The sequence below is a fragment of the Montipora foliosa genome, chromosome 7 (genome assembly GCF_036669935.1).
Source record: "Montipora foliosa isolate CH-2021 chromosome 7, ASM3666993v2, whole genome shotgun sequence".
Lineage (NCBI taxonomy): Eukaryota > Metazoa > Cnidaria > Anthozoa > Scleractinia > Acroporidae > Montipora > Montipora foliosa.
The window spans coordinates 28,966,489-28,982,679 of NC_090875.1; the positions used below are offsets into that span (position 1 = coordinate 28,966,489).

At 39.2% G+C, this 16,191-nt stretch overlaps 2 protein-coding genes across 2 annotated transcripts in view; both read right to left on the minus strand.

Annotated features, from left to right (window-relative positions):
- Positions 1-16,191, minus strand: part of LOC138010609 (probable cytochrome P450 301a1, mitochondrial) — a 16,546-nt gene continuing 355 nt past the window's right edge. The window contains exons 2-4 of the mRNA XM_068857583.1: positions 1,384-1,540; positions 691-734; positions 1-563 (exon numbers count right to left, since the gene is read on the minus strand). Of these exons, the coding sequence (XP_068713684.1) occupies positions 450-563; positions 691-734; positions 1,384-1,528 (303 nt within the window). The 5' untranslated portion in view covers positions 1,529-1,540 and the 3' untranslated portion in view covers positions 1-449. The remainder of the gene's footprint in view (positions 564-690; positions 735-1,383; positions 1,541-16,191) is intronic.
- LOC138011144 (cytochrome P450 27C1-like) lies at positions 4,610-15,582 on the minus strand. Its single transcript, XM_068858123.1, has 6 exons — positions 15,106-15,582; positions 8,192-8,391; positions 7,500-7,784; positions 6,488-6,585; positions 5,196-5,362; positions 4,610-4,742 (listed from the first exon to the last, which is right to left on the minus strand). Exons 1-6 carry the CDS (start codon positions 15,564-15,566, stop codon positions 4,610-4,612), a joined length of 1,344 nt encoding a protein of 447 aa, XP_068714224.1. The 5' UTR covers positions 15,567-15,582.

Here is a 16,191-nt window from a genome sequence, read left to right on the forward strand (position 1 = left end):
TTAAATACAAAATTTTATTTATGACTATACAATCTCCGATCTAATGATGAAGTTTTATTGGCTCCACCAACTTTTAAATCAAGCAAGACAACAGGAGACAGAGCTTTTCAAGTGGCAGCACCCTTTGAATGGAACAAACTTCCAAAATCACTTAGATTAGAGAACGATTTAAAATCTTTCAAAACAAAACTTAAGACATTTTTATTTCAAAAAGCTTATTATTAATTATACTTCTTACCACTGTAAATATAATCATAATTAGTCATAATTTTTAAACATTGTAAATAACCTTATTGTTAATTTTAAGCGCCTGAGATCATTTACCTATGGATCATGCGCTATATAAGTACTTAATTTGAATTGAATTGAATTGAATCTCTTTAAAGCCCAAATTCAATGCACCTCAATTGCAACTCTTACTATTCTTCTGTCATATTTAAACGCCGAAGTCAAATCCGATCCATCAACTTGATTTTCACTGGTTTCTCGGGATAAAAGAAGAAAACCTTTAGTACGGCGTCCAGTTCCTCACCAATATACTCAACGCGAAACCTCTGGAGTAACTAAAAGGGAATAACAAACTTACCGTCACGTAATTTTGTAAAATGCTTCTTTTGATTTCTTCTCAACTTTTCACCACAGAAACGGCGAGAAAAAAGTAAACGGAAAAAATTAACTCGTAAAGCTAACCTTGCAAAGGAACAGGTACATTTCCAGTTCTGCAACCCGCCGACCTGTGAAGACCATATTGACAACAGGTAACAAAATAAATGGTACAAAGTGCACAAGCTAATGCTGTTGGCTGGTAACCAAATATTAAAGTGATTAACAAGAAAGTGATGACTAACCTAGCGATGGAGTGACTGCAAATAGGTCATTTTCATGATATATCAAATATTCAGCTTGATAGTGAGGCAGTGAGAACAAAAACAATAGAAACACATTGGAGTGAATGTGAAAATTATTTACATATCATCATCCACTTTCCTTTGCCTCACTATCAAGCTGAATTTTAATATATCGAAAAAGGCCAATTGACGTTCTAACCGACCGGGAAAGTGACTATGTGATTGACTGACTTGGTGACAGGTCGATCGCGACAGACTGGTTAAACGGCTGACTGGCTGACTAGCCGACTGATGACCGACTGATGACCGACTGATCGACGGACTGACCGACCAACCGACCGACTGAAAGACGGACTAACCGGCCGACCGACGAGCTGATTGACTGACTGACCAACCAAGCAAGCGACCGACTGACCAAACGAAGGCATAAATTAAGGGTGACTTCCAATAAAGAGATGAACGTACTGGTCTACAAGTGCGAGACAGACAACCAATAAACAAACAAAGAAACAAATAAAGGCATCCATTTTCTTACCCACGCACATCCGCACACCGTATCCAAATGGCAAAATAGAAAAGGCGTGATATTCGCCTCTGTTTTCCCTCAACCATCTTTCTGGTTTAAATTCCAAAGGGTCTTCAAAGTATTTTTCGGAACGAGCAGTGCAATAATGTTCCATAAAAATCCAAGTCTATCAAAATAAGGAAAAAGGCTTCTAATTATTCATACTGGGTACTGCATACACAGTGATTCAATGAGTTAATGAATGCTAAGAACCAAGCTGGAGTGAAATTAATAAGAGTGTTTCTCAATCACTTTGCCGTCTTGCTCCAGCAGTCACAAATGGACTTTATCACGGGAAAATCAAACAAAGGGCCGCCAATTTAACCAATCAGGAGTAGCCAATATCACCCGTGGCTACTTCCGTCATGCTTTTTCAGGGAGATGACGACTAACTTTCGCGGGAACGGGTATTCTAAAAATAGACTCATTTGTGACTGTGCTAAGAAGTCCACCCATGCCATAAGACACTCTTTATCTAATTCACTCTTGTAAGAACTGATGAAAGAAGCGTAAAGAATCGGGTTGTCTTAATGATAAATTCCAGCTTGAGAGCAGAAATCCAACGGAAAGTTCTAGATTAAGCAAAACTTCCCTTCATGACCACCATTTTAAACAAGAGGAGACTCAAGTAGCCGTATTCCTGAGCAGCTATTAGGGACTTTGAGATCTACGACGGTGACCAGAGATCGACAAAAACATCACCTCAAAATGTAACTTTGCACCATCGTAAGTTCTTTTTTTGCGATTATTTCATTACCTTCGCCTCCTACAATGTTAGCACAGTGTCCTAAAATAAACTGATACGAGCCGTTTCGGAGTAAAAACAGAGAATGAACGATTCCCATGTGTACAAGCGCGTTGTCGTCAAAACCTCAAATTTGGTGATTTAAGGGGAATCCCCTCTCCGACTAATGAATAATATAAAACCCAACATTATAATGATTGCGACGGGTCACGTGGCTCCCAAAATCAGGGAGCTTTTCCAAATGCGTGCTAGGGAAGGGGTGACAGTGTAGGCCACATCATCATTCGGCACGCACTCGATTTTGTGGCCACACGACTATGGAACGTTTTCACGGCAAGGTGTTTTATGTACTACTCGTGGAATTTGACGTGAAAGGCAAAAAGTTGTCTAATCGATCGCACGGGACAGAAAATAAACTCGCGTCATTCGAATTTCACTTATGCCCGTGTGAAGGTCCGGAAAATCAAACTTACTTGCAACTGAAAAAGTTCAAGTAAGCAGCCGAATTGAGGCTTTGTTGTACAAGAAAGCAAGTGAATCGTTTATCCATGGGGAACGAACATGTTCTGCGATCGATCAGTCGGTGTCACGTTTATTTCAAATCAGAAAGAAAAAAAACATTGAACACGTGCAGGTATTTTATTTTGTTCTTTGATCTTCGTTTTTGTTTCAAATGACAGTTTCGACTTATTTATATTTCAACAACTTCGCGTAATATTGTCGCTGTCAAGTTTACTCACTATTATTTTGCAAATAGCTGGTTACTGTGTACACCACAAATCGTGAAGTATAGTTAGCGCCTGTAAAATAAAAGAGACATTTTATCAAGCAAACGTAGTATGTGGTGTTTTGTTTTATGATAGTGTATGTTCTGTAGAAGCAACTTGAGCTACTAACGAAATCTTTTCCTTTTTTTTTTGGTGAACTTTAAATCGCCGCTCGTCAAATGTTAGTTTTTGAGGAGAGGGGAAACCGGAGTACCCGGAGAAAACCTATCGATGCAGAGTAGAGAACCAACAAACTCAACGCACATATGACGCCGGATCTGAAAATCGAACCCGGGCCAAATTGGCGGGAGGCGAGTGCTCTCACCACTGCGCCATCGCTGCACCCCGACTGGTGCCAAATGATTACTTCCGTCCTTCCAATTTTCCACGCGTTGTTTGTCGTGTTGTGTATTAAAAATGGAAGACAGCAGCGGGAGGCGATATTTTGTCGTACTTCAAGAAGAGATCGAGAGGGCAAAAAAATTGTCCTCCTACTTGGCCATGTGTAGCTACGTGTTAATAAATATTTGTGACTGATGTTGTTGCCCAGATTGCTGGACATGCTGGTTGTTTACCATTTACAAACAGAAACCGGTTGGTACTAAGTTTGTTGAAATGGTAAGCAAAAACTCCCGAATGGGAAATTTAGTTGGGATCGGCGTGTACCATTCACAAAATTCGTTCAAATTTACCGAGAGAGTCTAGAGGGAGGCAAAATGGTGGTAAACACGTTTTCCGTTTGGGGATTTTGGACTACCTTTCAAAAAACCCCGTTTTCTCGGGAACTTTTCCGTTTGGGAAGACCAAAATAGGCTTACCATTTACATTCCAACCGAAATGTCTGGATTTTTGTGGTAAATGGTAAACAACCGCTATTTCCGAACTCCTGGATTTCAAAATTTTCTAGGGGAGCGTGCTCTCAGACCCCCCTAGGGAAAAGGGGCCTTTCGGATCCTCTCTTGCCACAGCCACCTACTTCTCAAGACCAGTCGTTTACTAAAAAACTTATTGAAACCCCTGAGGAGTATGAAGGTTAGGTGGTACACCATCATCACGAAGCTGGTTAAACAAACGCTTACTTGCTCGAAATAGCTTTACTCTGGAACTGCTCGTATGTATAAATTCAGATTCGCCTGCATTGTGCGAATTGAACGTGAGAAAATAACCGCGAAAGACTTGAGATTGTGCAATGTTACATTTTGAAGAGACATTTTCGTCTCCCTTGCCGTAATAGAACTTAAAGTCCCTTATGAGCTGATACAAGAGAGCAGAGCGCCGGAGAAGATCTAAGCCCAGCATAAAAGGGCAAATGCAAGAACAGAATGATAGACGTCGCATCGATCGAAAGACCTATAACATCTAAGGATGAAAAGGCGCGAAAAAACAGCAGTTCACAGAGTAATGTCTCGAAAAAGACTTAACGCGAAGACGCTAAGTCAATTACAACACGCATAAAAAGAGTGTGATTAGTGAAATAATGTTCTTTTTTTAGCTAAATTTACCCTTTTCCAAGCGGATTTTAAGAGCCTGGATTTCAAGATCCACTGGGTAGTTCGTTCAGTTGAATTATTTATCCCATAAAGGGAAGGAAATACAAATTATGGACACCAAGTGCAAGGAATTGAGTGCGACCAGCTAATTGCTGTCTCTGCCAGATTGATTAGCAAAAACCTCAATGAGCCCCTTATATTCGTCTCGCATATCTAGTACGCGTTAAGTGATATACACTTCGACTTGCCTTAGCCGGAACTCTGTACCCAGATAAAACTACATCTTGTTCCAGAATACGTCCATTGGTAGTCAAAACATTGGATAGCCTTCCAAGAAAACAAAATGCATTGTGTTAAGAGTGCAACGGAGGTTAACATTTTGGAGTTTAAAGGCGTCCGCAAACAAGGAAAGATAGGTGCCGAAACATTGTTGTGGAAGCAAATGTTTCCCAGTTTGCGAAAATCTGATACGAGAGCAAAATTGACTTCCCGAGAAGCAAAAATGTTTTTGAATTTGTTCCGCTGAATTTGTTCAGTTGAATTTTGCTTCCTCAGCAAATGTTTCCTCATTTGCGCGTCATTTAAAGGGATCACTTTAAGTCGAATGTTTGCAGTCTAAGTTTGGCCGCGATTTACAATAATCGTTGATCGCCATAACCTTCAAGAAGAAAACATTTCCACCCCTGCCCATTTAGACACCTTTCGACAATAAACAAAACTAACGAAAAAGACCATGAATTCTGTTAAAAAAAAACCTCACTAAAAGTCAAATTCCAATACCTCATTGATTCCTTAAGACAAGCTTTAAGATAGGACATCTTGCCAATATTAACTGCCGTGATGTTTCCATCCTTCCCAACGACCTCCAAAACCTCCTGGTAAAGCTTGTCTTGTACCTCGGGATGCCTTGACAAATGATAAAGTATCCACAACAGAGTGGTCGCAGTCTGTTTGACAAGGATGAATAGGTGTTATTGCCGGGACTAGCGTAAGGTCTGTACTGGGATATATTGGGCGAGTTCCTTTTTTTGCAAGTTTATGGACATTTCAGCGTGGTTTCTTATTTCGAATTTTTACAATTTAAGAAAGCGAGGAAAGCACTTTGTTCGTCTTGAAGGTGGCTTGTTTGCAACTTTCCAAACTAGTGTTCTCATCTTCGAACCTCATTAGCTTTCACCTCTGCTTCGAATTTCCTCAGATCCTCTGCTTCAAGTATTTACAGAGGAAATATTCAACGACTACAGTTTGCTAGTTTGCACATGCACACTAGAGATCTTATTTTCGATAACCGTGGGCTTTAACCTCTCCAATTCATTGAGCTGATCCGTTGCAAAGACTTTTTTAAGCTGACACAATAGACAGAATTTGTGAAAAAAGGTTACCATTCGCGGACGTCAAACTCATGCCTTCTAAAGGAAATTCTTTACAGATAATTTATTTATTAATGATGACTTGTGATATCCGGAAAAAATTCGACTTCTCCAAAGAAGAGTCGAGCCTATAAGGGGATTTTTGCTGACCGTCTTTCAAAGTGAAGAAAAAAGTGAATTTTCAAGAAAAAGGTTTCTGAAACAACACGATATACTAGGGAAAATTTAGGAGAATAAATAAAGAGGAAAAGTTTGTTGTGGTGATTTTCCACCCATTAATTTACCACTTTTCGGTCGTTAATATTTCGCTGATTATAAAAAAAGACAAAAGCTTTATAATTAGGAAGGTTGTGTTAAATTTTGACTTAAAATGACAACCGCGATCTCCAAAAAAAAACATGAGAGTTGTCAGGTAAAAATGTTCTCACTGGTTTCAAAGTCGCTCGACCAACAGTGCAGTTCCAAAATGTCGAAGACAACATCTAATAGAATGTTGAAACGGACAGAACAAAAAAGCACCGACGGACGGAGCTCCTGTTTTCAACAGCCACAAGGAATGACCTCTTTTCTCCTCGCTCGTTATGGGGGAGGAGAAGATGAGAGGCCCTGGGAACGAGGTTTCCAAACGAAATTCTAGAACACGTGGCCTCTCTAAAAGCTCACAAAACTCTGCTAACACAGCTGCAAAAGAATTGTACTTACTGTGTCGACACCAGCCGCAATAACATCAATTGCCAAACCACTGGCTTCTTGCAGGCTTAGTTTTTCCTTGGTGAGCAAATATGTCAACAGGGGAACCACTATGAAGGATTCAAACAAGTGAATGTTGATTTAGAACAGGGGAAAGTATAGTAATTTGTTGATTGGTTAGTATTATTGGCAGTAATCTGGAGCCAACAAGTGAACACATTACATTCACACGCCTTTCCACACATTCAAAACCGGCTGCATGTGTCTGTGCTTTAGTCCACAATGCCACCCCTGGGAACATCATGGAGTTTTTAATAAAACAATTATTATACTCAGGCTTGCTGGATATACACTGTAAAATGATTATAACCAACTCGGCTCATTATCTATAATTTCACATCCAGCACGCCCTTGTAGAATAACTGTTAATTAGTATAAATACACAAGTGATTATTGAAAATCGCACGCTCTTATTGGCTCGTTATCTCGGATTATCAGCCGATAATCACCTTGACAGACAAAATGGCTGCCAGTAGTCGTTTTGCCACTGTAAGTAAAGATCATTTCACGTTGAAATGTTTTTTTTTTCTCTTTTTTGAAATAATGAATACTAAAACAATTATTCGTCTCAGGCTCAGTGATTATCGGTAAATATTCACAGAGATGAAGTCGATGTGAATATTCACCGATAATCACTTCACCTTTGGTGAATAATTGTTAAATATTGCTTGAGTGGCTTATAACTCTTACTAGAGACCTATACAACTTTAAAAAAGAATTGAACAACAATGCATTTAGCCAGCTTAAAGTGCAATGTTTGAACACATGGGCAGCACCAAATGAGCTTTAACTGAATAAAAGGGATTCCCAGTGCCTTAAACACCCCTAGTAATGCAACCAATCCCCAAATCCCACTGTTCACACTTTATCAATCAGAGATGATGACAGGTTACCCATCATGTCACAACAGCAGCCCCCTTTGCTTCCCCACAACACCCCCACCAAATGAAAATTAAAGTCTTACCTTCATCAGATGGCTCTATACCCTCCTCAGTCATTTCTTTGAGTTCTTCCATTTTGTTCTTGATAAAATACTCCCCAATTTCTACGATTTCATCACAAGCTTTGAAGAATTTCTTTAGTGCTGGAGTATCGATGTAACGTCGTAAAAACATACTCACAGTGCTCATCGAAATCTTCTGAGATTGAACTATAAAGGAGTCAACTGCTTCGATGAACTTCATGGCCTTCTCTGGTGGTGAATCTTGGTACAACCCCAGACGTGTATTGAATGCTACCGTTCCTACACCTAGAGACAATTACATGTAGAGCTTACCATATTTTATCACATAATTTGTCCAAGAAAACATTCAAAATTACCAGTGGTCAGACAACAATGCAGCATTTTCCACTGCAACACACCCATTACCTGAGTTTTTCTTAAGAAATGAGCTGAAATTTTAAGAAGGGAGCTAGAAGAAAAAAAGGCACAGTTTTTTGGGCTTTTTTTTTTAACCCATTGACTCCTGGGGGTTCCCCATTGACGATTAAAATCGTCTGGCATTTAAGACAGAGTAAAATACTAAGTATGGCCGGTTTCTAAAGGCCAGTTTACTGGCATCAAAGGGTTAGACACAAAAGGATTTAAAGCATTTAAAATGAAAGAAAGTGTGTTCACATGACAACACCAATTTTTCTGGCCGCCTGACAACTTACTTTCCATTGAGAATTTCTTCAATTCATCGTGCAAGTTGGGAATGTGATGATTTGGCCCGCAAGCTTCCTTCAGCTTTGTAAATCTTGCAATGGCTTCTTCGGTAACAGCACTAAAATTGTCGATGTTTTCTTCCACAGTTTTAAGACGCATCATTTTGGGAGCAATGCACTTTCTTGCTCTTTGCCATTCTTTCCCCTGTCTATTGTACATGTATAATTAATCATTTACAAGGAACACAACTTACAGTTAGTGGTAATAATATATTTAAAGGGATTAGCAGTCCTTACAAAGAGAACTGATGGCCCGAGAGTTTTCATTTGACTACTTGGAGTCTGTCTAACGCCAGAAGATTTTACTCATTTATAATAAAGGGCAGTTCATAAGTTGATGGGTTGATAGCCACATTTAATAGCTCCCTTGAACCACTCATTTACAGTTATTGAACATATTATTCAGAAAGTTTGTGAAGATCATAAGTATTCCTGAATCATACCATCCTTCCCTTGACATTAGCAATGATATATTACCTGGTCATCTAATGACTCAGAGACAAAACCACGTGAAAAATTCAGGTGGCTCCAAAGGGATTGGAACCCATGACCTCTGCGACGCCAGTGCAATACTGACTACCAACTGAGCTTTGAAGTCACTCTGTTGGGAGCAGGTCAATTTGCTGGGCTTGTTTCTTCCTGTCAAGGACTTGATGAATGAAATGAATGTACATATTTTTAAGAGCCAGTTATCTGGACAAGTTAACCCATTCACACTTATGCGCCCTCACCCCCCCCCCCTCCCCCTCCCCCTCCCCCATTGATGAGTAAAATCGTGTGGCGTTAGACAGAGTAAAATCTATCAAGTGTCAATCTCAGGGGTCAATCATGGGGACATAGCTTTTGAATGAGTTTAACCAATTCACACCTCAAAGGCCCTTCTAAGGACACCCTCCATTGACAAGTAAAATCATCTGGCATTAGACAGAGTAAAATCTATTGCCGGTTTTCACTGTCACACCATCATCAAAACCATTAAACAAATAAAGTCAAGAATCAAAGAGATAAAAGAAGATGAATATTCAAACAGTTTCGCAAAGGTTCAGGTCATTGCAAATTTTGTTTCGTGTGGGAGATATTTAAAGAAATGTTTTACTCAAATTGATTACGCTTTGTATGGAGATGCCATGTTTGTGTTCCTCTGATGGGCACAAATATGTCATCAAGTTTTGCTATAAAAAGCCGGTAGTCATCTTCTGAGAGCTCATAAACATTACCATCAGTAATTATTCTCATACAAGGACTGCTCAGATTGCAAAATTTCAGAGGATAAATCACTTTTTTGACCTATGTGACATATCAATCTCAGCCGCCATTTTAATATCACATCACGTAAAAGCTTAGAAATTCAACCTTGCCTTATCACAAGACGAAAAACGTTATCAAACTGATGATTTGTGAAAAGATAAATATTCAGTTGTTCAGTATTTAAACTAACTAAACAAATATATCAAAAGGATTGAAAATCCTTATTTTTTAATTTTGATGACGTCACGTAAAAACTAAGCATAAGGTGTTACTCTCAGGGGTCAAGAGGTTAAAATAATTTGAGAGGTACAGTACGTAGTCCACTACATAGTCCGGTAGCAGAGACCAGAAAATCGGGGTTTCGTTCAACCCACGAGTTAGAAAAGGTTTGACAGTGGATTTTGTTAGACCATTACCTGCTGAGTAAGGCTCGCTACGTCGTAAAGTCGAAAGGTGGTATACGATCCGAGATAAAGGAGAGTTTTGCTTCGTCACTATTTAGTCAACGTGAAAACGAGGCTGAAAAGGGCATGACATTTGTTTGCTCCTTTTCTTACGCCCTTATCAACATTTGCGGTCTAAATACCCAGGCAGTACCAAATATTTGCTTCATGGGTTTAATTGTACCATAAACCGACGTCACGTGACTAATCACGTGACAAGAAAAATACTTAAGAAACCCTTGAACATATGAAAAATCCTTGTCTTTTTACAAACAAGAATACAATGTCAACCTCTGTCATCCCAAGCCTTTTAACATTTGGCTGTCTAAAATGCTCACTCCACCTTTTACAGGTATTTTGCTCTTTGTTTAATTAATGATCAAAGATCAATGCTTGCTCGATTGAATGACTTAACAAGAACTTGAAGCTAGGCTGATGCTTTAAGTTGCTTTTTGTTAGAGATGACAGTTCTAAAGTTTTCGGACTGTCACTGCTATGAATCCTTGAGGAACTAACATAAATTCGTTTCAAAAAACGGTTTACATGTAGTAACATAATGCAGTCTTGACCAACATGTCATATTATATGACATGATTCAGATGATTATTATCCAAAAAATAAATTGGTACGAGTGGTTTAAGAGTGAAAACAGAGAATGAAAGATTCTGTTGCAAGCTTACGTCGTCGTCAAAACCTCGAATTTGGTGATTTCACGTCGTCGTGATGCAGAGGACCGCAAACCTACTTGCCGTTTCTTAAACTCCCTGTTAAAAGATAGTGAACAACTGATTCAATGAAGAAATAACTTAATGAAGGAATGAATTAGAATGAGTAAGTGATCCATAAATGAATGAGTAAATGAATGAATGAGTATGAATAACGAAAAGTTATAGAGGAAGTAGGAAGATCATGAAATCAATAGTTAAAACAAAAACCCAGCGATAAAGACTGGACTCTGTCTTCGTTTCCACTATTTTCGAGATCGAAACTTTAAAATCGAACATGGCAACCGCCTTAGGAGCATACCTGCTTTCTTGGTCTCTGCGTTGCCCGTAAGTATACACTTTGTATTGATTATTAAGTTACGCATTTTCTGCGTTGGGGACAAAAAAGACTTAAGAAAACATTTGTTTACTGTTTTTACCTTTAAATATTTTTACTTACATGTCGCGTAAAGAAAAAAAGCTACCTCAAAAGTTAGAAAAAGAAAAGAAAAAAACATTACTAGATTCAAATACATGCAATGCAATCAGTTATGGCACGCATTGCTAATGATATCTCTTATTACTTTACGTGGATAGATCAGACTACTGATTACTTCAAGACGGGGGCCATCCACAGCCCTTGAAGTAAAGATTTGTAGTAACGCCACCCCAATTCCAATGCAGTGGGATGCGTATATAAGAAACTACAAAAACAAGACAAATCTTTGCGAATTCGTATCTAACACGCTCTGCCAGATAGGACAAGAGAAGCTAATACGAAGATTATCATGGGAGGAGGGTTTAGAGATGGAGGAAAAGCTGTGAGCATCAGCAGAGGTACGTGTTCAGATATTAAAGACCTTTAGATGTACGTTTACGGCTAACCGCAAACTGCGGTTTGAGGTTTGCGGTTTGGCGTTAGAAGTTGTGATAGTTCGTGCATTTAGATTCAAGTTAACAAGTACAACGCTGCAGAGGCCGCCATATTGAATTTCCTCGATACTCAGTGGTGATGTTTCAGTCAACTTAAATAAATAAAACCACGGCTCTTTTGATTCTTAAGTTCACATGAAATGAAGGATACAAAGTTGCTTTCTATATTTGCCCCGTTCATACGTTGGATAACGTAACTTCCACGCCATGAAGAGCTGAGGTAAAACCTTCCTTCCGCCGTTGAAAACGTCAAAACTTAGCTTCGAACGTGACGGCAAGCGCTAGTCACGTGACTTCCAGCAGTTTGAGGCTAGCCGTAAAAGTGGATCTAAAGGTCTCTAATATTCCTGGTCTTCAATCAAACCACAAAGAAGCTGATACTCGATTGTTACTTCACGAAAAGTGCGCATGAGAATGCAGCAAGGATAGTCATCCAATCACCAGATACGGATGTACTTGGCATATGTACGTCGCACTTTCACAGCCTTTCGTGTGAAGAATTATGGTTCCAAAGAGGCGGAAGGGACCAGCTACGATTTGTTCCGGTTCGCTTAGTGTCTCAAGAACTGGGAGAGCGCACTTTTGGGGTTTCATGCCCTCACAGGGTGTGACTCGACCAGTTCATTGGCCGGGATTGGAAAAAAGACAGACTGGGTTGTACTCAAGCGCAGTGCTGCCCACCAAAATGCCTTGCGGCTTGTGGGTCAAAGGAAACATTTGAATTAGAGAACAGTAGCCAAAGTGGAAGCTTATGTTTGCGACCTTTATCCTACATCGAAGATCACGGCCACAGCCGGATCAAAAGCAGAAATACGTTTTAAAGTACTTTATAAATTGTGCTCGCTTTAGGACCCAATGGAGATAAACTGATGAGAGAAATGATGTAAACAAGAGAGGAACTGAAACTTTTGACAATAACTATAATAATTTCATCAAAATATGTATAGTCTATTAGACGTTTTTTTATGTGTAGTATGGCTGGGACGAATCAAACTGCATACAAGGAGCAAAAATACTCAGTTATACTACATATAACTGTCAACAAAAAAAAAAAACAGCGAAGCGAAATACTGCCGCCTACTTTAGACGCCTTAACCCAACTCATCAAGCGAACCAATTATCAGGCATACGTGTGGAAGAATGCTTTGACAGCGATGCAGCAACTACAACCACCAGAAGGTAACAGTTGGTACATAGGAGGTATAATTGAAACCTGTCCTGATCACCAGGGACCCAGCACCAAGAAGACTTCTTGAATTAATGACATTTCAGTGCAGAAGATCTATTTGTCGTGCAAATTGTTCCTGCTCTGGTACTGGCAATCCATGTACAGAGTCCTGTTTGTGCAAGGCAGATAAAGAAAACCCGCGACAACCCTCATCGCACATCGCTCTATTTTGACAGTGACTCTGAAGATAGTGACAATACAACGACTAGCTATAGCTACAATAGGCATCTCATTAACCACATAAATAGTTAACTACTCTAGAAAACGCTCACTTACTGCTTTGAAAAAAGGAATGGAAAGGAATTTTATTTAAGTGTCTAGTCGCAATTAACAATTAACGTAAATCAAGCCAAATGATTGAAATTTAAGATGCACTGGTTTGTTTCCAATTGGGTAAAAATTGATCAACGTTCTAACGCGGCAGTAGTGTTGCATAATTTAAACTGTTTGTAACTGTCGGTTGTAAAAACGTTTGGTTTATATAGCGGACATGTTAGTGAAGACTGCATTATGCTACTACATGTAAACCGTTTTTTGAAAAGAATTTATGTTAGTTCCTCAAGGATTTATAGCAGTGACAGTCCGAAAACTTTAGAACTGTCATCTCTAACAAAAAGCAACTTAAAGCATCAGCCTAGCTTTCCTGTTAAGTCATTCAATCGACCAAGCATTGATCTTTGATCATTAATTAAACAAAGAGCCAAATACCTGTAAACGGTGGAGTAAGCATTTTAGACAGCCAAATGTTAAAAGGCTTGGGATGACAGAGGTTGACATTGTATTCTTGTTTGTAAAAAGACAAGGATTTTTCATATGTTCAAGGGTTTCTTAAGGTGGCTCAATAGTCTAAAAAATGACTTTTTTTAAACATGTCTGTCAAACATATGCAACCAGTACAGAAAATGTTCTTTTAACATAACATGTAATATTCTTCAACATATATAATGTCCAAATTTGAAATGAATTCCTTACATTCCAAAGGGGCCCCACCCATAAAATGAACCACGCCTATTTCAAGACTCTTCAAAACAAGGTTCAGGGTGAACTTGATTTCTCAAAAAGTAAAAATGATACAAATCTAAGACTTGGTATGGAGGGAAACTATACCTACAGCTATGCAATGAGCCACTCTGAAGTAGATCTGGTCATTCAGTCAAAATCAAAAGGCGACCAACAAAAATGCATAAAATTTTGCCCACACGGAAGCACAAAAAATATGTTTAACTGATGAGCTTTTGACAGAATTTCATAAAAGTGGGTCATTGCACAGTTTCTACAAGCCCCCTGCCACTGTGAAAATTTCACCTTGATTACTTCAATACTTTTTGAGATATTAAGTTTCTTAGCAGTCAAAAAGTATAAAACCGCAATTTCAAGAAAAACTCCTGTACTCAAAAATCAAAAGTTAAACATGGTTTGTTCCTTGTTTTAAACTAATTAAAAGGCCCCATAACCATAAGCAGGCCCTTCTCGAGCTTCCAAGGTTTCTGTATAGCCTTTTTTATAGTTTCTCAGTTGTTTTCTTCTTTTTTTGGCTCCCTCTGTGCTTTTTCGTTGTGCGTTCTTTATCCTTCGTTGATCAAGTTTCCTGCAGGCATTAGTACAATGAGACCCTGGGACAATGCTAAGTGTTTCAAGGATCAACACAAGAGCTTTTGAACCCTCATTAAAATGAGAAACAGCTAAAAATGTAGCCAATTCTACTATGGGTAGACTGGAATGGGTCTCTTTGGTTGCCCGTGATTAGTCACGTGACGTCGGTTTATGGTACAATTAAACCCATGTAGCAAATATTTGGTACTGCCTGGGTATTTAGACCGCAAATGTTGATAAGGGCGTAAGAAAAGGAGAAAACAAATGTCATGCCCTTTTCAGCCTCGTTTTCACGCTGACGAAATAGTGACGAAGCAAAACTCTCCTTTATCTCGGATCGTATACCACCTTTCGACTTTACGATGTAGCGAGCCTTACTCAGCAGGTATTGGTCTAACAAAATCCACTGTCAAACCTTTTCTAACTCGGGGGTTGAACGAAACCCCGATTTTCTGGTCTCTGCTACCGGACTAACAGAAGAGAGGGGTGTCGCAAGCAGTGTTTTCAACTCTCGATCCCTACTATTACAACCGGTCAGTATAAAATGCAGACTACAGACTGCAGATTGAGTATAAAATGCAGATTGGGTTTAAAATGAAGACTGAAGCCCAGTCTGCATCTTTAATAGATTCAATCTACAATCTGCAGTTTATAGTCTGCATTTTATACTGACCGCTATTAAAACCTATATTAATCAAAATTTAAACTACTCACACAACTGCAATTCCAGGAAAGTTATTCCCCCTTTTTCGATACTCCATCCAAAAATCCAGCACCGGTCTGCGAGGATATTCTCCTTCTGCGCGAAAGACTTTCTCGACATTATCAGGATCAATGATATGAACTGCAGTTTCTCCCATAAAGGTGTGCTTTACAATCGGGCCATATTCTTCAAACAGGAGTTGCATGTGTTTGTGTCCCTTGGTAAAGCCTTCGCTTCGACGATAAAAATTGATCATGTTCTTCACGCTTTTCTCAGGGCCTGGTATGTCCTCAAATGGTCGCACTTCGCCATGATCCTGGATTTTTGCAGAGTAACGCAAGGCATCGTTTTCCTCCTGTAATGCTGCTTGTGTTGCCTTCGATCGCCATAAAGCACCTAAACTTTTGAAATGCCGCGTTGTTTTGAAAGGACTGCTGCTAGTTCTAGTTGCAAATACCTTTGCAGAGAGCATTTTTGGCCTCAGAAGCGTAGAGGGCAAGATTTCCGCACAGGTCCCTACTTCATTATGCATACACTTCTTTTTTTCAAGAAAACAATAGCGATAACAATAGACGTCCTTTGGGACTGTGGCGCTTTGTTCTTTCTTTTTAGAGGTTTTTTTTCTAAGTCCATATGGACTTAAAAAAAGTCGGTCGAACTTCTGTCTGAAATACGGAAAAATTGGAGACTGTGAACAGTCTAAATTTGCTCATGATAACTTTGAGATAAGCTGGTTCTGATTTTTTTCTTATCCTGTAAGAGGTGAACCAATGAATGACAAAGAAAATTTGAGATGTTCATTATATTTGGTTCACAACTTATAGAACTTGAACAGAAATTGAGTGACCAGCTCCCATTTGGCAAAGTCATGGGTTCCACCGTAGCCTCGTTAAAGCTTTTTCTCAACTCCTTAAGTTGCTGTTTATATTTCATTTTCTGCAGGTCTGAATATTTTATATGTTCTATGTCATTCGTTCGTTCGTTCGTTCGTTCGTTCGTTCGTTCGTTCGTTCGTTCGTTCATTCATTCATTCATTGTGTAGGTCCTCAAAGAGTGCTTGCTATCATCAATTTGTCCATAGAAGAAAATACTCGTTC